The sequence below is a fragment of the Barbus barbus genome (genome assembly GCF_936440315.1).
Source record: "Barbus barbus genome assembly, chromosome: 6".
Classification (NCBI taxonomy): domain Eukaryota; kingdom Metazoa; phylum Chordata; class Actinopteri; order Cypriniformes; family Cyprinidae; genus Barbus; species Barbus barbus.
Window position 1 is genome coordinate 5056048 of NC_136734.1, and position 25281 is coordinate 5081328.

Sequence of the window (25281 nt, forward strand, 5' to 3'; positions counted from 1 at the left end):
TTCTGATTAGCCATCTTCTCTCTGTGCTATTGATCACAGTTGTGACAGAGCATGCGTACGAGTTTTGAAAGTCAAAAAGACCACAATGAACTGACAGAAAATCACGAGTCTTTCGATGTCCTACTTTTTCAGCAGTGCAACAACACTGCATTAACTTATAGGAAAAATCATCTTAATGTTAAAACCAGTTTTGTTTAGGTCAGTGTTTCCCATTATATATATATATATATATCATACACAACGCCAAATTAAAACAGTATAAACAGTAATATTGTCAATTATTAATAATAATTTTAAATAACTTTTCTATTGTAATATATTTTAAATTATAATTTATTCCTGTGATGCAAAGCTGAATTTTCAGTATCATTACTCCACGATACTTCAGAAATCATTCTAATATGCTGATTTGCTGCTCAAGAAACATTTTCTTATTATTATCAATGTTGAAAACTGAGCATCTGTCTTTAAATCAGCTCTATGGATACATATGACCTTTACAGTAACCCATGACCCAGTGCAGTACTTTGCTCTATTTCAGATTTGGATGGGTTATGCAGATCCTAAGGTATTTCTGAGCACACAGTCTACCACAGAGAAGGGTTCATGGTTAAATTTAATTACTGAAACTCATGTTATTATGAAAACAGTGTAATAATGATGCAGACTTCTCTGTTAATTTAGTGGCAGCTAATGGCAGAAATTATAATACATTTATCGTAGACATGCACACACATAACTGAATGGTGGGTGTTTCACTAATACATTAATCAACACAGAACAGAACCAGAGCAGTAAAAAATAATAATAATAATACAGAATTCCAAAATTAAATTTTAGAGGACTCTTACATAAATGTAGATTCTCCTCAAATACTGTGCATATAAAAAATAAAGCTGTGGCAGCTTGGTTTTAACCACCACTGTCATGAAATCTGATCTGAACTGATCTTTTATGTACCACTAAAGATCCTGTAAACCCAACATGAACTTTTATTGGTTGCCCTGCACACCAGTCAGACGGTCTTGTACTGTACAATGAACTACAGTATCGATCAGATGTTATGCTGAGACTCAGTTAGTGGCACTGCTGCTCAACTTCCTTGCTCTATATTCTATAAAGATGATCATGATCATGAAAGGAAGTTAGGTAAAGATAAAAAGCAATTAAAATATGGTGAGATTTAGTCTAATGCAAAAAGGGCAAGACTCAGTTAACCATTACTAGAATTAACTATTAAGAAAAAAAATTATAAGTGCATTAATGGACATGGAAATAACTGAGAAGATTTAAAATACTGAAATTCAGAAAAACTTCTCTGCTAATTGCGGTTTATATAAATAATTTCAAAACTCTGCAGGAGTCTTACTGTGCTAAATACTGGGCTGCATATTAAATCTCATTTGCCTCATGAATTAATTTTCCCTGCTGATACATTAACAGATCAACATAAGTTACTGAGTTTTCTAATTCGCGACTGTTTAGAGCTTAGGAAAAGCGTCTGCGTGGACCGCATCTGTTTTTGATTGATGGGCTGAAATGCAAAACTGTGGGCTAAAAATAGACTGATTGGCCACCCTGCAGTGATTGGACAGCCTCAGCTCAGGTAATACTTCCCCTGGTCCACCACCCATTGGCGGACAGACACCGCACTAGACGGGCAAGACGTGAGGATGGGGAAGATAATACAATGCCAGACAGGAACAAAGAGACAGTGATAAAACGCTCTGCTTGAGTCAGCGCCTGAATGATTTGAGGCTGTCATAGTTTCAAACACTCTCTAATTCATTCTCAAACTCGTTTAAACACACAGATAAATATAGCTGTCACTCCTCATCCGAGTGCTTAAAAACCAGGGCCTCATTTATAAAGATGTGCACAGAATGATCCTAAATATGGACATTTAACGTAGTACATAATTTCCAAAATGTTCCTACAAAAATTTCTAAAACACAAATTTTTAAATAATAATATATAACTGCAGCTTAACTAGCAAAACTTGGGTTGTTCTCACTGCGCTTTCTAGTTTAGTATTAAGCACACTGCCCTGAGTCTCACCAGACTGTCTCAGTGTAAAAATTGCTTTAGTGAAATTAATCATACACTCCAAATTCCCAGAATACCCATTAAAACCAGTGTGCATCAGTGCCCAAGTAGATATTTATAGTCACTAGCTGCTCAAAACTTCGGGGTTGGTCAAGTTTTTTTTTATTATTATTATTATTGTTTTACATGCTCACCAAGCCTGAGTTTGATAAAAAAAAAAAAAAAGATAAATGGGAAAAAAAAAAAAAAAAAGATATATATATATAAACTGTTGAGAAGCATCAACATTTAAAGCAATTTTCTATTTAATATATTTTAAAATCAAATTTATTCCTGACAAAATAAGCTGAATTTTCAGCATCATTACTTCAGTATTCAGCGTTACATGATACTTCTGAAATCATTCTAATATAATTTGTTGCTCAATAATATTACATATTATTATTATTGAAAACTATTTTTGTGGAAACTGTGATACTTTTTTCAGAATTATTTGATGAACAAAGTTCAGCATTTATTTGAAATATAAATTTTGTAACATTCTAAATGTCTTTACTGTCACTTCTGATCAACTCAATGCGTCTTTGCTATGATATTAATTAAAAAATATTAATTTCTTTAAAAAAAAATTAGACCTAAACTTTTGAACAGTAGTGCATATGATTATACGTATATCTGATTTCTTACAATTATGAATTTAATAGCATTTTATATTATTATTATTTACTAAACTATAAACTATAAATGTAAGCATATGTAAACATGTAATACACGATGACATACCAGCTAAAGATGCACAACACAACAAATGATACAAGAAGGATAATCAGTTACAGCATGTTATATAGCTGTGTTTTTGATAAATACTTGACAAATAATTAATCCGTACTCCAAGTGGAATGAGGCACACCCTATGATTATCACTCCACAAACACACATAACGTCTGCAAATAAATACAGTGTCACTCCTAAACCTTGCTAGTGTGTATGTGACCAATGCATGATCAAGTCTCAGATCATCAGATACAGATCACATTCAGGTGTCTCATTTGTCTCATGACTTCACACAGAAGAAACAAGATGACAGCAAATATAAGTAAAGACATCAACTGACAACAGAATGTTAAAGTATTGAAAATTAATGCACATCCATTGGTGGTAATGTGGCTTTGATGTGAGTCACACTTCAAGAGTGCATTACATTTTCAATAATTCGAAGGTCTGGATTCAGTAAAAAAAAAAAAAAAAAAACGTTACTGCATTCCACTGGTGATATTATTCATTTCAAGACTTTTTCATTATCCTAAAACCGCCTTCTTAAACCACAGACAAAATGTCCTGCCTACAGTTAGATGCTATGGATCCTTTTCACATTTCCAAGGTCATCAGAAGTGGAAGTCAGTATAGTTGGGTGTTTAGTGAATAATAGTGTAGTTTAGTAGTTGAACTTAGTTGTTTTTATAGTAGTGAATGGAAAATACAACAAACTTGTGTTTGTGTTATCGTTTGATAAAAAAAAAATATATAATTTTTTATAACTTTCCAAAAGAGGGGAAATGTATTAGAAACCCTCATGCAGCTCAATTAACTAGTTTTCTGAAATATGTCAAGAAAAAAAGAAAAGCGTTATAAAAAACAGAAAATATAAATAACTTTGCTAGATTAATGACGTTAATAAATGAGGAAATGCATCATGACAGTCTGTGAAATGGGTCCATTAGAAGTTTAAAAGTGTTTTAGTATTGATCAACTCATTTCATTCCAAACTTGAATGACAAAGAGTCCAAACAATACTGTATCTTCCCAATTTAAAATAAAAATAAAAAATTGTTCCACAGAAAAAAGTAAACTATACAAGTTGAGTAGTCATTTCAGAGTAAACAGTCATACTCTTGCCTAACTGAAGTCTTGTTAATTCACAAAGAATGCAGCAACGTGATACAGAACTATAATTTGGTCAGTAAATATAGCATTACAGAACATTTTCAGAACACTAATCAAGACCCTGGAATATCTGTCACCCAATCAGAATCATGCATTCAACCATAGTTTGATATAATGGTTCAATAAACCGAAAGCAAATGAGAACAAAAGAGCTAAACTGATTATACACCCCCTGACATTTCAACACACGCCACATTCAAACATATTCTGTCGCATGGATATGATTTGCATAAATTTATGGAGTGTGTGAGTGTACGTGCTCAGGCTTGATGCTCCCCATTGATCATCATCTCAAAGGCAGGTAGTGATTTTTTGCAGGCAGTCCTTTGAGATAACCGTTATGTCCTATTGTTATTTCCAATGACGCAAATATAAAACAAAGCAGGCGTTGCATGGACGTGAGGGCAAAGCATAATTACACACACACCCTCTCCCACTGCTTTCTTCCATCCTGTCAAGGGGTATTTGTAAGTCACCTGAAGCCTATTAAAACTATTTAAGCAGAGAAACGAATCACTGAACTCAATGTCATTCATTAGCATCTCAGGTAACATGGAGAACCAGCTCTGTGAAAAACAAGGGCTGACATCCAATCAGCAATCCAGTCGGCCTACAATACTACAGTACCTCAGTGACGAAGGGTGAAGTTTATTTTCTATAATGTTTTATGAAGATTAAAGGTGAAGTGTGTAATTTCTGCAGCCCAAGCAGCACCAGAAAGAATTACTAGAAAAGTGAAGTTGGAGCGCTGGCTTGACAAATCATTTCCTGAAAGTTTAAAATAGTTTCAAGAAAGATTTAAAGTTTCAAGGTTATACAAGTCTTGAGAAATTTGAATACAGTAATATGTGCCTTTCTGTGCTGTTGCTAGTAAGATGTGGTGAGTTAGCTGCTAAGGTGGTTAAAGCTGAAAGAACACGTTCAAGTTAAGCTGAAACAACAGAATATAAGGCATAATATATTGATCACCACAAAAAAAAAATTCCACTTGTCTCTCTTTCTCTTAAAAAAATGTGGGTTACAGTGAAAGAGGCCAAATTCATAAATGTTAACTTAGGTATAGCCACAAAATATGTTTGGTAACATTATATGCGTGTTTACATTATTCAATGTAAACAACTTTACAGCACAAATATTTCACAATTTTCAACAGAAGAATCGATGCAAGTGATTTTATAAAATTATAAGCAGTTATTTTATTTGATTTATTTTATTTTATTTTGTTATTTTAACAAACTTGAAACTAGTTTTCTGGTAACTGAAATATAGCTAGAATACAAATACAAATATTTAATCTATGATTTAATATATGAAGAAAAAAATAAAATAAATAAATAAATAAAATATATATACATACACATATATATACACACATATATATACACATATACATACATACATAAGCAAATTCAAAACATTAATAAATACTATAATAGTATATAAATAATATTAAATTAAGACTGATACTGGCCTTTACATTTAATGGCTCCATTTAACTCCATTCTAAGTGTCTCCCTGGAAACCATATTTTTCTGAAAAACCACACTAGACGAAGTGAACCCATTTTTATGCTAATCAACATTACATTTAACTTGAATTAAACCAGGACTATCCCTTTAAGAACTAGTCAAAGAAGGTGAAAAATGCCAATAAAGCAACAGAAGATGAAGTTGGAAACTACAATAATGGATGTATCTGGAGGTCAGAAGATACTTGCTTTTGCACTCAACCTGGTGTTGTCCTCTGCAGGACAGATAGGGTATTAGAAAGCAGTCGAAGTGCACGTAGATTGAGCATGTACCTGTAAAATCATGTTAAAAAAGCACCAGTGTTAACAAGTCAACTTACAAATGCCTCATTGAAGTCTCTGCACATAAAACTGGAATAGAAGAAAGCAAAACAACACATTTCACCTTTAAAGCCAGGGTATCTTGAGATCAAAAACCAAGCTTGCCCTTAGAGAACAGTCTGGGCAATCAAATTGCATGTTGTGTAATCCAAGTAAGCTGCAATCAAAAACTATAATAAATTCCCAAGGCAAAAAGCCACCATTGATTATCACTGCCTCTGATTTTCTTACCCTCAGTAAAGTAGCTATTCTTCTTTTCACCTTGGTACCACCTACAGATGCTGTTTTATCTTCCAAGGCCTCCATCTGCCACCCCAAGGACTGATGGGACGCATAGTGACACGGTCACCTCCTAAGGCCCATCCCTCTCTTGACCGCGACAGCCTGTCAATATGCCTCGAACCAGCTGTCAATCAAGCTGTCACTCGTCCAGACATGCAGACATTGTATTGAGGAAGGCCAGAAACTGATGAGTGATGGGGAGTTTGTCTCAGGCTGTGATAATGATAATGAGGATTATGGGAAGTATGATACATGAAGCAAACATCTTAGACATCTGCCCAGCTAAATTATAGTTATTGTCTTGACTGGTAACAAGTAATACAAATACAGCCATTAGTGAACAAAACTACAAGAGACTAAAATGCATAAACTGTGCATATTTCCACAATATTTAGTGCTTTGAGTTTAATGAGCTATTCAACTAATGAATTAATCATCATACTGAATTCTAATTTACTGACTAATCCTTCATGCTATAATTGAGATAGTTGCAGCTTTCATGTAACAAATACAAATGGTTAATTTTTAGGCTGATTATATTGATTTACCTTGCGTAACATACCCCAGGAAGATGGAAATCCAACGGCCTGCTGTTTGATCGCTATTCTCAAAGCATTTCTGTACTTTCAAATATCCACACACAAACACAATCACATAAGACACATAAAAAAACCATCCCAAAACACAGCGAAGCTTAACAGTTCTGGGAGTAAACATTTCATTCAGTTTCTCCATACAGAAATAGATTTTTAACAATAACACACAAAACTTTTCAAGATAGATGTACAATGTTCTCAAGTTGTTAAGTGGTGATATATGCATTTGTAGAAGTCACTTCAGATTTCAATATAATTTTTAAAACAGAGGAATTTCTGAAGTTATCAGCATAGAAATGACAACCATCCAACAAACACCCACTCCCATGAACCTCAGCAAAAATCAAATCTATCTTGGAAAATCTATTTTGAAATAAACACAATCACATCTTTCATAATACTTCATGCGCTATGCTGTTCATTCCAAAAAGAAAAGCCTTAAAGAATGGTCCTTTGGTCTTTTTCATAGATTTTGTTTGTGCCTCAATTTTAATTTATTTTTATTTAATACTGAATATATTTTTCAAAAATCCCAATGGAGAAAATGAACGCAAAAAACGTTTCTGGAACCGGGACTGCTGATAATGTGAACAGTCGCTGTTGCGCTTTATCCTGAACCATGCTTATTGCCATAATACAGGTTTTGTTTTGCCTGTTTTATCGCCCGCCAGGTGAAAATTGTACATCTGATCACTGAAAAATAGTCACATGATTTGAGGTATTATGCACAGTCGGTGCAGGTCGGTTCGCACACTAAAGTGCAATACTAGAGAGATGTTCAAAGCAAAGTGTGAACGAGTAATTCAACGAAAAAAAAAAAAAAAAACAGCAAAAGAATATTTAAGATCATTTCCATTCATTTATTCCTCTGCACAAAAACATTTTCAAAAATATATACAAATTCTTTAAAGCATTGTAAAACATTTCAAACAGAGTAAACGGTTAAAAAAAATCCAAATATTTCATATGTAATAGTCTTCCAAATAGTGTGATCCCAAAGGGTTTCTTTCCCTAAAATATCCTGTGCTAAACTATCCTCTGAGAGGAAGTAAACTCTTTTATGCTGTAACAATTAGGTTTAATACAACCTTTATGAACGACCAGACAGCTCCATATTGGACCCCAAAAAATAAACTCCCGAACTAATCCGGCACAAGGGTGCAATACCAATGCTTTAGCCAATTATTCTGACACATTGATCGAGAGAGACCGAGATTTCTGCTGTGCAGCTGGAGAGATGAATTTAGTTGCAGTGCAGAGATATATGTAGTCAGTGTGTGTACACTGCTTAACCGTAGTGTCTTCATAATGGGATTTTGACCTCCTGCAGACAAAAGGATATTGGGAAACAACGTGTAGTGCATCTCTATATGTGAATGAGTTTGTTAGTGTGCGTGTAGCTCCTTTCCCTCTGTAGTTCTGTTTACATGAGAGTTTGGTCCTCTTAGTGTAATGTAAACTTTAACCACAAATATATTCTTCATCACCAGAATGTGCTAGGATCATACAGGAATGGGTCACAGCCTGTCGGGAATGTGATAAAAACACATGAGACATCATTCACACATTCAAACACTAGTCCAATGTGTCTGGATGGCTATAGCTCCTGGAAGAAGGCCACTCTGGATTTGGTGCTCTGTAGAGTGAGCTGTGGAGACAGATTGAAGATTGAGGTGTAAACAATTGTGCTCAGCTCCAAACTGATGATCTCCATGTATATCAAGTGACAATTACAGTAAATAAATCAAATGCACACATTGCCGTTTCAAATGTTTGAGGTCAGTAACTTTTTTTTTTTTTTTTATACAGAAAATAATTACTTTTATTCAGTAAGAATCAATTGAACTTACTAAAAGTGACAGCAAAGACATTTGTAATATAACTAAGTTTCTATTCATCAAAGAATCCTAAAAGGACATTTATTACGATTTCCCTTGTATATTCTATATATTACTGTTTTAACTTTGGCACCTATAGTTTCAATTATTTATGCTCATGCCATGAGAAGTACTGGACATGTATGACGTGCAATACCTCGGAGTCATGAAGAATTCATAGGGAGAGAGAGTGAAATTGAGAGAGCGCAGAGGGAGCATGTGTGTCTCTGATCAGCTGTCACTAGTCTGTGTGAACTCACTGACAGTGATGTTAAAAGACACTTTAAGACAGAATCCCTCATGAAAAATTGGTGTATACAAACAAGAAGAGACGGAACAGAGATACAGAGATGGGAAAATGATTAAATTAATGCTATATGACGATGGTACATTTCTGCTTTATTAATGAATCATTCTGCAGGGATTTAAGGCAGGAGGACTCACCCTGAAATACCCCAATCTGCTCAGTGGTTATCTGACATGAGTTATAAATGTACTGTTCGAAATGAAGACATAAGTATTTGGACTTTTGGTGGTTTTAAAGCATTAGTGGATCAGGTTCATGGTTAATGTGACGAATACACCGGTGGTTGCTCTGCTGGGGCAACTGTGTGAGCTTAAGGAGAACTGACTTCCAACATCCACCAAAAACACCTCGAGACCAGCTGGTTAGAAGTAATTGCAAAAATGGCTGAGAAAAGTGCAATAGGAGTACAGACAGTGAAGCTCGTAATCCACTGATAACGGCTGGAGTATGAACGTCTACTGGCAATCGAAAGTACAGAAACGTGATGGCCTCCAGCAATTTAATCACTGTTGGTAAGAACGCTGTAAATAGCATGTCATATTTATTTTTTTAGGAGACACTTTTTATCCAAAGCAACTACCAGCACACCATCTACAGGAACAATCGGCTCGGTCACTGTTGGAGAAACTGTGCAGCTCTCCAATTCATACAGCTTCCCTACCAGAGTTTGAATCTGAGACCTTTAGGTCATATCGGTCCAAATCAGAAAAGTGATGTAGACTCCTTTTAGTTTGTTTTTTTTGCAAAGGCCATTTGGTTTTATATTTTGCATAAAATCAAATGCAATGACATTTAGCCATATTTAGTTGTGGCTTAGTCCAATACTTTTGGGGACATTAATTGTACACTATCATACTGTTTGGGGTAGGAAAGATTTTTTTTTGGCTGTATTTATTTGATTAAAAAAATACAGTAAAACCAGTATCATTTTAAATATAATTACAACTGACCATTTTTATTTGATTATATTTAAATTCTGTGATGGTAAAGATTAATTTTCAGTGTCACATGATCCTTCAGAAATCTCTCTAATATACTAATTTGGTGCTCAAACAACATTTCTTATTATCAACATTGAAAAAGTGTTGCTTAACATTTTTGTGGAAACCATGATAATAAGTTCAACATAACAGTATTTATTTTGTTATTATTATGAAATCTTTTGCAACATGTCTTTACTAAATATCTGTCAATTTTGATCAAGTTTTAATGCATTTTTGCTGAAAAGTATTAATGGATAAAATTTTTTTTTTTTTTTTAATGGTAGTGTTTAATGTGTGAAATTTTTTAACTTTTAAAAACAATTTGCATCACAATTTTGCACTCTCTTTTCAAAATCCCTCTCCCAATTGAGTAAAAATGTTTTTAGAACCGGATGCTTCCTAAAAACACTTTCAAGGAGAGAAAAATACATCAATATCAATGCTCGGGGTCTCTGCAGGTTAATCGACTTTTAACTTCTACTTATCCATAATTCAGAACAATTAACAAAGGAACGCTTGGACACTTACGTGCCGCCGTTTCACTGGGGATTTTGATAGATTACTGCATAAACAACTGAGGGAACAGGTGAGCCTGTCAGTGCATTAAGACACTCTCACTACATCTCTCTCCCTCAGGCTATAGCTAGCAGCAGGACGCACAAGGCTACGGAGAAAGCACAGCCACAGCCATTAATCATTCCACCGGTGTGACCTGGAAATTCAGCGACCCTTGTCACTTTGCTCCAAGGTCCAGTGCTCAAACTACCTGACCAATGGTGATTTACAACGAGTCGGACAGTGTCCCAATACAGGCTTCTAATGCAGGCTCAACATCCGCTAAGAAAACAACAGCTGTCAAAGGGTGTTAAACCGAGCTGGATTTTCTAGCTGCTGTTAGCGCGAGAACTGAAGCCGTTCCCCCAAAGTGTCCGGCTTGATTTGCTCAAGCTCCACTTCAATTAGACAATCACATCAAGGCAGACCGACTGAACACACGGAGGGCACTCAATCCATCCAAACAACCAATCACAAAACAGGAATCAATTAGCATAGCGCTAATGAGACAATTTCAAACGCTGCAGGAAAAGATTCTATGGCTAAAATGGAGCTTTTAATCTACCGTTTCATAAGGCTTGATGAAAACGTAGCTGAACCTTTCAGAAAGATGATGAATAAATTATTTTTGGATTACTGGTGCTCGGTAGCATGACTAACTGTATGATTAAGAGCATATTCATAGAAACTAGCCCTTCTGAGAAATGGTGCTACAAAACCGAGACGCTTAGTGAACCTGTATGTCAATTTACAAAATCTCACACACAGACAAATACAAATGTTTCAGGACTTCTATATGAACATGGAATCATTCAACCACTGTAGAGCATCCTGCTGAAACAAGGACACTCATAACAATGCTGAAGAACAATTCAAATTCCTGAAAAGAGTTCATAAAAGTTATTGTGAATAGGCCTCTAAAGTTATATATTTTTGACCTATATTTTTACTGCATATGAAGAAAATGTTCATGAATCCAGCCACAGATGTGTAACTGCTACCCCATCATACACAGAAAACAAATATAAAAACTACAGAGTCTTAATACAGCTCAGTGACAGTGCTGTTTCCCACTACTTTCTTTTCATCTCCCAACTATTATTAAAATAAATAAATAAATAGACCTCAATGGCACTTTTAGGTACAGTACAGCTTTAGCATGAATTTTAATGGTCTAAAAACATGTACCACACTATGTCTGGCTTTGTGTAAGATGCATTTAACCCACCTTTTTAAAGTTGCTCTGTTTGCTGGTGCCTTTCTCAGTGTTCTCATTATGTAGGATGTCTAGAGGCGTTTCTCGCTCCTTTAGCTTTAATGACTCAATCTCGGTCTTCAGTTCATTTAGCTGCTCCTGAAGGTGTTTGCTCTTCTCCATATACTCAACCCTGCCAAACAGGACAGACGCATTATGTAACAAAGCTGCTCTCTTGCTCTCTATCTGTTTTAAGGCCTATTCACACCATTTTTGTCACTTTGTCACTTTCTTGTTTAGGTGTGAACAGGCATTTGTTGGAAACTAAAACTACTGTTCAAAAGTTGGGGGTTGGTAAGATAAATGTTAGTCTCTTGCTCATCAAAATTCAGTAAAAACTTCTATTATATTATAAAACTCAGTAAAAATTATTACTACAATTCAAAACAACTCTAATTTAATATACTTTCAAAATGTAATATATTCCTGTGATATTTCCTTAATATAATTTTAATTCCTGATTCCTGTGGCAAAGCTGGATTTTCAGCATCATTACTCCAGTCTTTAGTGCCACATGATCCTTCAGAAATCATTCTAATATGCTGATTTGCTGCTCAAGAAACATTTCTTATTATTATCAATGTTGAAAAAAGTTGTGTTACTTAATATTTCTGTGGAAACTGACATTCTTTGACGAACAGAAATTTCAAAAGTAAATAATTTGTTCGAATTAGAAAGCTTTTGTAACATTGGGCATGTCTTTACTGCCATTTTCAATCAATTTAATGCAACCTTGCTTACTTCAACTTCCCCAAACTTTTGAACAGTAATGCATTTTATACACTGAAAATGGGCATAGATTTTTTAGCAAAAAGTTCTTTAGGATTATGATTAAGTGGGCAATCAATATTATTTAAGAACCACAGAATCTCACACTCTCATAAATCATGTTCATATTGTCATTGTGTTTTGTTTTTCACAACATTGTAATCAGGATGGACTGATGCCTGAAATGGGCTGAACTCACTTCTCCTTCTCGATCTCCACGGACAGATGTTTCATGTCCGTGTCTTTGAAGTCAAAACTCAGGTTCTCCATGCTGAAGTTGAAGTTCGTGCCATCAGGAGGAAGAGCGTTGGCGGACAACGGCACAGGCTATGGAGTGAAAGAGAAAGAGAAGGAAAGAGGAAAAACAAGATAAAATGAGCTGACTGAGCTAAATAAAGATCAATGTACAAAAATAGGCTAATTAAGCAATATCACAAAAGCAAGAGTGCTGTACCAAACATCCCAGTATTAAAATTAGACCCGTCAAATGATTAATCGCGAATAATCACATACAAAAAAGTTTCTGTTTACATATGTGTGTGTACATATATATATATATATATATATATATATATATATATATATACAATATTAGATAACCAGATCTGTTATATTGCAATAATGCTATTATATGTTATGTTAATTAGACACTATTTCTTACATTTCTAAAGGAAACAAAGTTACTTTAAAGGTACTGTATTTAACCACCTCTGAACAAAATGACTATACGTAGGACGAAACAAATGAATTTAAACTCAACACAACATTTTTCTTCTGTAACGTAGCAAATGTTCAAGCAAAACAGGCTTTTTTTTTATTATACAAGATGTTCACTAACTAGAAGAATTAGACTAAGGACATGTATTAAGAAAGTAAAAGAGGTGACCCCAATTTTGATTTCATGTAAGCCTAACATGTTAAGTCACCTTTATTTCGATAGCAATTTATACAATAGAGACTGTTTCAAAGCAGCTTCACAGAATGAAACATTAAACTAAAAGAATCAATAATGCAAACTTCAAAAATGAGGCAGAACCAAAATTCCGCTACAAAGCAGCTGTAAAAAGACATTTAACTGTAGCTTTTGACTGGTCAACCTGACGATCAGTATAGAGACTAGGAATTCAAGCACCTCGTATGAGCTTCAGAAAAACTGCCTTAATTTGCCTCAGGTAGGGTGACTTAACTAAACAAAGTCAAGCTCCGGTTTGCCTTAGCCACCCTTAGTTGAATTTTGTCAAAAGACCAAAGGAAGCTTCAGGGCTTCAGAAGCTTTCAAAAAAAAAAAAAAAAAAAAAAAAAAAAAAAAATCATACTTCAAAATTCTTGGTAAGACATCAATACCCCCAGACAGAGGCAATGCTTTGAAATGCCTCCTGGATTTTTAAGTGGTTGAACAGATCTTACATTAGCCACCTATAGAGAGAACTAATGTTTGAAATGATACGCTGACCCCCAATCACCCCTAACTTACCGTACATGTAAAATGTGCGGATGAGCCGCCAGTTGGATTTTCAAGAGTATCCACAAAGCTTTAAAAGAGCGGAAGAGCTCAGCTCCCAAGTGCTTAGGCTAATAATTAGGGAACTCATCGTAATAGCACTGAAATGTGGTTTCCAGGTAGAAAAAATGTCCTCTCCGGGAACATTTATGTAGAATTTGAATCGGATATGAAGTGCACTCAGTCATCATGTGTATACGAACCTGGTGGATATTCACAATGCATTTAATGGAGATATTCAAGTTAACTGCGGTCTCTCGCTAGCAGTTTCCCAACCCATTTGTAATCCAATTCCAAAAAGCATTACAGCCATGTCATGCAATTCCTGGGACCCTAGAGGGCTGCCTAACCATTTTTTTAAGTTGGACAGCTTAATGAGAATATAAATATTCCTTCTAGATTGCATTAAGGTGGTTATTGCGAGGCTAAAACACTCTCGAAGGTTTCCCTGGACGACAGGGGAAAGTTTTCTTGTGAGTACTGGAATGGTTTTGTTTAAATAAATTATCTTGACATTGACAAATGGCCAAGAGGCTAAATCAGACTAGCGCAAAAAACCCATAACCATGCAGAGTTTAAAACCTTTTTCTCTAAGAGATAAAATTGGACTGGATTCGGACACCAGCCTGATTAAGAATGACAAGCGTTGATGTGGAGATGTTCCAGAATGCCCCATGGGGGAGCGTTTCGTAAGAGATGGGTGACTACCGAGTATGCCGATTTGCTGGTGATCTCCAGTAGTTTGTTTTTGGCTTTGCGCTCCGATTCTCTTGCCTCCTGCAGGTCCTGTTTCAGCTGGTCGGCCTCTTTCGCCCTGAGGAGAATAGATACATGGGTTACTCACTCAAGGTTTGAATCCTTTGAAGTGGACACAGTGCTGGGATCTCCAAAGCACAAATTCAGCTGGAAATGGAAAAATGGATGCTCAGATCAGCAGAAAATTGAGACTTTCACAAGCACCAAATCAAACAGCTATCCCAGCATGCATGCCAACAGAGTGCCACATACCAAGTAAAGACCCGAGCAGATGGGTTTGAGAAGGGCCACCAGAATATATCCAGCTGTGAGAGGAAAATCTGGGACGTCTTTTATGATGCGTGTTCACATACTGAGTTTTGAATAATACATCATAGATGTTGCTTGTTTTTATCCAATACTTTTAAACCAAGCGGATTTTTTAATAGATGCACAAAAACAAAATGTATTAAAAAAAAATCTATAAATAAATATATAGTATTAAGTGAGTAGTGATCAAAAGTCACTGCCATGCTGCTATGCTGTCATGTCATTGTTAAGGTCTTCTAGGTGGTCGCGTGGGTTAGGCCAGATTATTAGTTTAATTTGTATAATATTATAGTATTTATTAATATTTGGAATTAGCTTTTATTTTCATCTTTTCAGTTTTCACTTTAATTGTATTTTTTTCATTAAGTTTCATTTTGTTAGGTGCTTTTGTCATTTGTATTAGTTTTTAAATATTTCTATTAGGCTTTAATTGACTTTTAATAAGAGTGATTTTAGTGTTTCAAATTATTTCAGGCTTTTTAATAATGTTTTTACATTTTTCATATAGAGAGAGACAGAAACGTAAAAACTAAAATATGACAATCAAAAGAATAACTTTTCAGACGTCATTAATTAAATGATCTTTTATCCATTAGCAATCGATACACAGCTAAATATTATTATTATTTAAATACTAAATATGTCATTTATCACCATGTCAAGCAGCCATCTGATGAAAGAACATCCATATAAATAGGCAGAGTGTGTGTGTGTCAGAGATGTTACCTCCTTTCAGACTCTTCTGCCATCTTGAGTGCAAGCATCTGAGCCTCTAGCATCTTCTGTTCCATGAGTCTCTTCTCCTCCTCAGTGCGAATGGCTGTCACCTTTATAAAGAGTAATTCAGAGCATGATCAGTCCTCAAAGCTCCTAAAGGATCTTCTACGAGCAGCTGGTGTGGGCAAATGCTCACTAACCTTAATACGATGTATCTCCTGTTCAGCCTCGGCCGCTTTCTGAGCCAACAGCTTGGCCTCCTCCTCAGCGATTTGTGCCTTCTCCGCCAACAGATCTGCAGTCTCCTCTGAGCGTAACTGAGAACAGAGACCACACGCTTTGCACAGATGCATATCGGCCATTTGCTTCATTTGATGCCCAAGTTGATTAACAGCATTAGATGGCAAACGTTCAGAATACTACACCACTGCAGCATTATTAATAATGTAAGGAATCTGAATTATTCTATATAGATTTAACTTTTGCTGTTTTACTCGTTTCCACACCATTTGTGTAACACCTCACTGTTATATAAAGCTCAGTCTGACACATTTACATCACAGAAATCGTGTCACTAGGTCAGTCTTTTCTTCCCAAATATATCTTTCAAAACAAATCTACTTGTGGGAAGGAAAGTGAAAAAAACCTCATAAATATTTGAGAGAGCGAGAGAGAGAGAACATAGGACTGGCAAGGATATGAAACTCTCCAATTAAAAATAATAAGACCTCTGCTAGTCAGAGCTCTGCCAGAAGATTATTTGAATTAGCGTTATCCTGAGCACGGAGGGTGAACTATAAGGAGAATTGTATTTATCAGTTGTACTCGCACTTATATCAGTTTAAAAGCCGAATTTCTTTTGTTTGCAAGAGCCAAAACACCCTCAGAATGTGCACTAAATACTATTTAAATGGCATGTGAAAGTGAAGAGATAAAACAGAAATACAGCCTTAGAAATATTATTATATGCAATTATAAAGTACATTTAGTAATATTTTGGTCCACTGGGTCCCCCCCTCCCCCTAAAAATTGCAATAATTTTGATTTAGACCTTAAAGTGATTTTTTTTATGCTGTGGCAGGTTAATTATGACTGGCTTATCAGTGATAATCAAAATATGTTACTAATAAGACAAGTATAGATACCAGTGTGCTCTAGCAAGCACTGAAGCGATTACAGTATATTTAGTGTGGGTGACACTTTAGTTTCTCACCAGTGCTTCATTGGCCATGTGAGCTTCGTCCTGTAACTGAATCAGTCTCCTCTCCAGTTCATCACGAGCTCTTTCTGCCTCCTCACGCAACTGTCTCTCCCTCTCCAGCCTCTGCCGCTCCATCTACAGAGAGGTGCAAAAAGCTGATCCATATTTCACCAGGATTGCAGCGCTGCTAAATGGGTTTAGTGGATCACAAATCCAGCACCTGGTTAAAGGTGCAACAGTAAAATCAATGCATGTGGTGACCATGAAGTCTTAAAAATTACTAGAGAGGGAGGAAGGATTTTGCCTGACACTTCTCAAGCTCTCCAAAGCAACATGATAGTTTCCCAAAACTGCAATCATTTATTGGAATATGTCTATACATAAACTACTGTTCAAAGGTTTAGGATCCATAAGAATCCCCCCCCCCAGAAAGGAAGAATCAAGCTGCTCAAAATTAACAGTAAACACTTTTACTTTGTAATAAAAGATATATTTTCTAAATAAATGCTGTTTTTTGCATCTATTCATAAAAGAAACCTGAAAAAACACATTAATCAGACTACTTGTTTTTGATAACAATAATAAAAAAAAGTTTATTGGGCATCAAAGCAGCAAATCTGAATGACTCCTGAAGGAAATGGCTGCTGAAAGTTCAGTTTTGACATCACAAAAATAAGTTTTAAAATATATTCAAAAAGAAAAGTTACTTTAAATTTTAATAACATTTCACAATATTACTGTTTTTAATGTCATTACAGTGTACAGTGCGTGTCACTTAAATAATAAAGAACCATCACAGCTATGAAAAATTTATATGGATGCTTGTTTTTCAACTATATTGAGAATTGTCATCTAGAACTGGCTACATTGCAAGGGGAAAAAATTATCAGTTATTTATATAGTTTTTTCTCTTTTTGTGTTCTTCTCTTTATTGCTTTATTATTTTTTATTTATTTCTCTACTTGCTTTTTTTTCATTCTTTTCTTTCCAATTTGTTTGCGTTTCTTTTCTTTTGATCCTGTAAGGCAAGATCTAATTGAAAAACAGAGCCCAGAAACAGTTTGTTTTCATTTATTCGTTTAGCACAGGGGTGTCAAACTCTGGAAGGCCGTAGCCCTGCAGAGTTTAGTTCCAACCCTGCTCCAACACACAAACCACTTTGTTTTAAAATTGACCCTGAAGGACTTGATTAGCTGGATCAGGTGTGTTTAATTAGGGTTGGAGCTAAACTCTGCAGGGCTGTGGCCCTCCAAGAATTGAGTTTGACACCCCTGGTTTAGCATAAACAATCTCTCTATGATGCTATTAATCTGAAATCATTCCTGACCTGTTTGCGAGCTCTCTCTTCTCTAGCCTGCATCTTCATCTGCTGGACTTCCAGCGAATCCACTCTGCGTCTCCTAATGAACAGATCATGGTTCCCGATGCACAGCTGAAGAATCTTCAAACACATGAAAATTGCTTCAAAAACTTACCCTTCACAAAAAAATGAAAATTCAGTCAATCATTCATCCTCATGTCGTTCAACACCTGTATGACTTTTTAAATGACTGAAACTTCAGTCTGTGTCTCACTAAAGCCATCAGAAGACATGGCATATGTGACCCTGGACCACAAAACCAGTCTCAAGTCGCTGGGGTATATTTGTAACAATAGCCAAAAATACACTGCATGGGTCAAAATTATTGATTTTTCTTTTATGCCAAAAATCATTAGGACATTAAGTAAAGATCATATTCCATGAAGATATTTTTTATATTTCTTACTGTAAATATATCAAAACATAATTTTTGATTAGTAATATGCATTACTAAGAACTTAATTTGGACAAATTTAAAGGCGATTTTCTCTATATTTTTATTTTTTTTGTACCCTCAGATTCCAGATAGTTGTATCTCGGTCAAATATTGACCAATCCGAACAAACCATACATCAATTGAAAGCTTGTTTAAATCAGCTTTCAGATGATGTATAAATTTCAATTTCGAAAATTGACCCTTATGACTGGTTTTGTGGTCCAAGGTCACATATAGGTTGTAGGGACCATTTTATGATGAATGTATGGATTTATACGGCCATTCTTTGGAAAAGAGCACTTTAATCAGCTACATTTCTATTTTTGTTTTTCACAACATAAAGTCATATTGGTTTAGATCAACATGATGGTGGGTAAATGAGGACAATTTTTAATTCTGGGTACCTTTAACTAACAAATGACAACATTTCTTGATTAATGGTATGAAGATTAATTAAACCTACAGTCTTCTGGCAAACAGCCTAGATCTTAAAGCACCATACCACACCACAGTGGATTTGTGAAGAACAATTTAAAATTGATCACATCACAAAATACTCACCAGTTTATTGACTCGGAGTTTTGAGGAATTGAATTTGAAGACATCTGCCCTCTTATCCAAGGGTTTAATGGCAAACTGAAGACACAGTGACAGAAATCAGCGCACCAACAACATTACCACACTTAGTGTAGAGCAGTTTGTGTACAAGTATGAATTGTTCATAAAATGAGTACCTCTTTATCGCTATACGAGATGTTTCTGATCTCATTCCAGGGAAAAGAGATTTTGGGCGTCAGTTTGTTACTCGGGTCATAAATGTGGAGGCCCAAAGCGTCAACACCTAGCAGTAAGCTGGTTCCCTTTTTATTCTTGAAAAATAAAAAGATATTAAAAAAGACCTTCAGTCTAATTTATTTTACTATCATGATAACACTACAATGGCTATTCAGAGTGAAACAGACATCACATAGCTGGCAAAAGTAATATTTCAAACAAAAAGGCAGAAATAATGAAGTTTCAAGCAGGGTGGACACCGAAGGAAGTGTGAGATGATTTAAGCTAAAGGTGACTAGGTCACCAATAATAAAAGGTTTGATTACATACAATAATAAAGGTATACAATAATAAAAGCATTTGGCTGTCCGTAGTTCTAGCTCAGATTGTTACTGCTGTACAGCAGCGGAGGCATTTCTTACCCTAATGGAAAAGTAATTGACCCCATACATCTCCAGATCCTGAGCTATTTTTAAATACTCCATCTCAGCTTCATCTCTGCAGCACACAATAACAAACAAAAACATGGGAGGGAGGAAAGGAGGGAGACAGAAGGGGAGAAAGGGAGAGCGAATAAATTAGACACAAAATAAAATCTATTTCACCGCAGGGCTTTAATGAGACTCGACTAACTTGAAGTGCAGAAACTAGAGGTCACGCAGTATGTCTTACAGTAACACACACATACTCACCATAAACTCACCAATTAAAAATATCATACTAAAAACAATTAGATTAGGGCCACCTTCATGTTCTTGTGAGTCTTGCATGCAACATTCCTTGTCCAACTGTGCTTATAGAAACAGTCAGTATTTCAAAGCTGATCTACATTTAAAACATGCCATCTAAAAACCAGCCAAAATATAACAAATAAAATAGAAAATAAATAAATAGAAAAAAGTAATAAAAAATAGATTTTTTTTTAAATATTAAAAAATAAATTAAATGAGGAATAAATTATGTACAATAAACAAACAGATGAAATATAAGAACATGTTCTGTGTGAAGGGTCCCATTAGACCACCTTGGACATTATACAAAATCAAAAAAAAAATGCATAAAAAAAAAAGTACAATAAAAATACAGAAAAATAGATCAAATTTAATAAAACAAATAAATGAAAAAAATAGTAAAACTATTTATTTTAAAAAGAATGTATACTTTTTTTTGTTTGTTTTCATATCATTGATTCAATTTAAATGTATCAGTTGACACCTCCAATTTGCAAATTTTGTGAAAAAAGTGAAAGTTCACATGTGAAAAAAGTTTATCAATTATCAAAGAAGTAATTTACATAGTACATTTATATTTACAAGTCCTAAAGATACAATAGCTAAATGGCCTGGAGGACTGAATATGGCACATGAAACCATATTACAACTGCTTTAGTACAAAAAACCTTGACAAACTTTTTTTTTTTTTTTTTTTTTTACGTATTGTCAAGTATGGTTACCCATACTCGAAATTGGTGCTCTGCGTTTAACCCATCCAAGTGCACACACACAGCAGTGAGTAGTGAACAAATGCACACACACACACACACACACACCCGGAGCAGTGGGCAGCCATGCTGCAGCGCCCGGGGAGCAGTTGGGGGTTCGGTGCCTTGCTCAAGGGCACCTCAGTCGTGGTATTGATGGTGGAGAGAGCGCTGGACATTCACTCCCCCCACCTACAATCCCTGCCGGCCGGGGACTCGAACTCGCAACCTTTCGATTACGAGTCCGACTCTCTAACCATTAGGCCACGACTTCCCCTAGACTTCACTAGAAAAAAATAAATGCTATGGTGTGATATCAAATTAAGCTGGGTGTATGTATGAAAAAGAGAGATAAAGATGTGCAGACTGTGTATTTGTGAGTGTGTTTTATGAATACACACCGGAGTGCTATACCATGTAAGGAGAAGGTGTGGAATAAGAAAGCACCCTACATGCATCTAAATAGGCTCCGAAGCAACGCAAAAAGTCTGTTTCATCATCACAGTAGACCAATCTGGGCTCGTTTTGAGCAGGGCTATGCCTGGTTCTGGATAAAGAAGCAGGCCAGTTTTTCCATTTTGTGAGTGTCTTGACTTTCCAAAGTGCACATAACACAGAGTGAAGCCACACCTGTGCAACAGCATGCGTTATTAGCATCGCAGAGCCTGACTGTTGACTATTAACAAAGTCTGCTCAATTTTGCAGTCGATTCTGACCAACATGCAAAGCATCCAGCACAGTTTGCTTGTTGCACTTGATTGAAGACTGATTTTAGAAGGCGTTTGCCATTTCTGTGTGCAACATGCGGTCCATGAAAAAAAACGTGGGCAAGCTGTCTGAGAGTGAGACTAGAGGGTACAATACCTGGTTCTGCCCCTGTGCTCAGCGTAGCAGACCGTGATTCTCTCCTCCCACATCTCTGCAGTCATCTGGTACAGATTAATAACCTGCACAAGAGAAAGACACATGAAGATCAGTCATCAACTTGAATAAAGTCTTTAACTGTCTCATCTGGGGGGTTTTCATAACGGAGCTCTTGGTGCACACCAGACTCTGTTTGACATTAGTATTCATTTTGTTTGTTGGAATGAAAGCTGCTTTCAATCTAAAAAAATAAATAAATAAAAAAATAGACGTGAACAACTGTGGATGACATACACTACCATGTCAAAAGACGTTTTTGAAAGAAACTGAAACTTTTCTTCAGCAAAGATGCCTTAAATTGATCAAGTGACAGTAAAAAAACATTTCTAATATAACATTCATAATAAAATCATTATTATTGTAAATTATAATGATTAATACTTCAAATAAATTATATTCTTTTAAACTTGCTATTCAAAGCTTCCTGAAAAGGACATCAGAATTTCCAGAAAATATTAAGCAGCACAACTGCTTCCAACATTAATACTAGCTTAATTATAACGAATGTTTCTTGAGCATCAAATCAATATATTAGAATAATTTATGAAGGATCGTGTGATATTAAAGACTGGAGTAAAAATCCAGCTTTGCCATCACAGGAATAAATTATATTTTAAAATCTATTAAACTATAAATAGTTATTTTAATTTGTAATAATATTTCACAGTATTATTTTTACTGTATTTTTGATCAAATATATTCTACATGCCATACAATCACAATGCATTTCTTATAGTGAATGGTCCTCACAGAAATGACCTTTAAGAAATAGCTCACATTCTTTGCATCATTTGTGGGCCAGATAGTGTTGAGCTGGTGAAAGTTTTTCTTCTCCCGAGACACTTTAGCTAAGGTGCTAAACGGCTGCTGCTAGTTTTTATTTTGGTATATATATTGATTTCACAAATATTCTGAGCAAAATAAAAATGTATAACAGGGGTGGAAAGGAAATCAGTTTCAGAACGATTAACCAAACCAAGAGTTAAACAGCGTTAAAAACGGTTAACACAATGGATAATGGCGCTGAAGGACATTTCCTAATTAAGTGGGACTATTTAAATCCTTCAGACGATTTTGAATGCCAGTGGAGTAAACAAACGCTCTTTCTCAGTACTTACTGACATGCGAGCGAATGCTTCCAGCCGAGAGCTTTCACTACATCTAACGCCCTACGGGAAGCCCGCAGAAGCCTTACAGGCTCGTTATAGAGCTCTGCGAACATAATTAGCATAATTAGCATGGAGCGACGCCCATCTCAACATCACACTTACTCTCTTTGGTAGCAGCTCCTCTTGGGACAGGAAGCCCGGCTTGTGGACATGAGGGTCATAATCACCATACTGCAGAAACAAGATGAGAAATCAAAATGAGCTCAATTATGAATACTGAGAGAGGGGGGAAAAAATGGACTCACACTGTCATAAAGAAACAGCCATTATATTCACCTGCTCTCACTTAAAGTGAATAGAGTAATACGCTGTTGTGTAAAACATAAAAGCACTTTCAAATCAAAATAAGATGAAATACAGCTGTGAGTTTTTATGAGAGGCATTATGGGTAAGATAAGTAGAGAGTAAAAAAGGTGCTGCTGAGAGAGAAAGATAATTGCACATTTTACACAGATGTTGCAACAGCAAAATGGTTGGTTTGTACATTGACCATGGGACTTGAATGCTGCAGAATGCCTTAGAGAAATTAGATATTTAAAAAAAAAAAACACTACCATTCAAATGTTTGGGGTCAGTAAGATGTTTAATGCTTTTGAAAGAAGTGTATGCTCACCAAGGCTGCATTTATTTGATCAAAAACACAGTAAAAATTAATAATATTGTAAAATATTACCATTTAAAAATGTTACACATTTTCAAATTTAAATCGATAAAATGTATTAATGTATTAATTAATTAAAATTAGGCAAAACTGAATATTCAACAGTCATCACTCCAGTCTTCAGGCTCACATAATTCATCTGAAATTGTTCCAATATGCTGATTTGTTTATTATCATCAATATTTTTTCTGGAAACTGAATTTCAAAAGCATTAATTTGAAATAGAAATATTTTGTAATAATGTAAAAGTCTTTACTACTGTTTTCAATTTTATGCACGCTTGTGCAAAAAAGTATTAATTTCTTAAAATTTTGAGGCCAGTAAGATATATTTTTTTGTGTTCATCCACGTCCCATTCTGGTACCTGCACAAATATACAGGTTTTCTTTTCTTTCTTTTTTTTCCCCCAGAGTCAGAGTTGAGAGAGTGGCTATAACAAATATCACACCAGTCTGAAGCAAACACATTAATTAAATGTTATGGTTATACTTTTGAAGCTGTGAAATTGACAAATGTATTTACTGTCTATATATTTGTTTGTTTATAAACACTGAGGAAATTGTCTGTGGTAATCAACACCACACCACAGATGCAGTACATAAAAATAGCTCAGAATACTCCTGTAAGACAAGGAATATGAATGTCACTATTCCAAAATAAACATCATTATAGATTGTGGACTGCTTGAAGGAACTGAAGAACAAGCAGATATTCAGAATCAGAAAGGCAAGACAGTAATACTCCATCAGTGTCACGCTGGCTTGTCATTTTGAGCTCTAAGGACAGATTCACGCTGCTCGGCTGTGAGGAGACTGGCATGTGAAAGCATCCCCATTTGAAATTGTCTGTGTGAATGGTTGCTGTCTAAAGCTTCGCTCCTGCATTAAGAACAGGTTTTCACAGCAAGGGAGAATCTGCTACCATCTCAGCCTCTCCTCTCTATTTTCTTTCTTTCTTGTGTATATCTGCCTCTTTTTTTGATTCTTACTCTTTATATCTCTCCATACTCCTCTTTAATTTCCTGTCCTTTTAAATAACTCCAAACCTGCACCTGGTGGTTTTAAATGGAGACAGAAATCTGTCATGCAACTATTCTCATTTGAAAATCAGATAAATATTTGCGGACAAGCTGCATTCAAAGCCAAATAATTGCATATCTGTAACTGCACATCAATTGAAATCATAGTAATGGGCCAAGTAGCGTTTGGTAGAATGAACAAAAATTACAATACAAGATATTTTATATAACGGTAACACTAAATGTAAATGTACTTGATTTTTGTAGAGCTTGCGGTCGCTAAGATAATAAAAAAATGCTTTTAAAATAGTCTCCTATGCTCACTATGGCTGCATAGAATTATTTAATTGTTATTTTAATATTTCTTAAAATTACATTTATTTTTGTGATGGTAAAGCTGAATTTTCAGCATCATTACTCCAGTCTTCAGTGCCACATGATCCTTCAGAAAATTTGCTGCTCAAACTTTTCTTATTATTATCAATGTTGAAAACAGTTGTGCTGCTTAATAAT

General features: G+C 35.3%; 1 protein-coding gene across 2 annotated transcripts in view; it reads right to left on the minus strand.

The window, feature by feature from the left end:
* Positions 1–7551: 7551 nt before the first annotated feature.
* LOC306871045 (merlin-like) overlaps positions 7552–25281 on the minus strand; it is a 31156-nt gene continuing 13426 nt past the window's right edge. For both annotated transcript variants that reach the window (XM_079418715.1, XM_079418716.1), the window contains 13 exons: positions 23192–23260; positions 21861–21943; positions 19939–20014; positions 19477–19611; positions 19304–19378; positions 18274–18387; positions 16959–17081; positions 15946–16062; positions 15755–15855; positions 14672–14777; positions 12662–12789; positions 11668–11827; positions 7552–8365 (listed from right to left, as the gene is read on the minus strand). In XM_079418715.1, coding sequence (XP_079274841.1) covers positions 8315–8365; positions 11668–11827; positions 12662–12789; positions 14672–14777; positions 15755–15855; positions 15946–16062; positions 16959–17081; positions 18274–18387; positions 19304–19378; positions 19477–19611; positions 19939–20014; positions 21861–21943; positions 23192–23260 — 1338 coding nt within the window. In that variant the 3' untranslated portion in view covers positions 7552–8314. The remainder of the gene's footprint in view (positions 8366–11667; positions 11828–12661; positions 12790–14671; positions 14778–15754; positions 15856–15945; positions 16063–16958; positions 17082–18273; positions 18388–19303; positions 19379–19476; positions 19612–19938; positions 20015–21860; positions 21944–23191; positions 23261–25281) is intronic.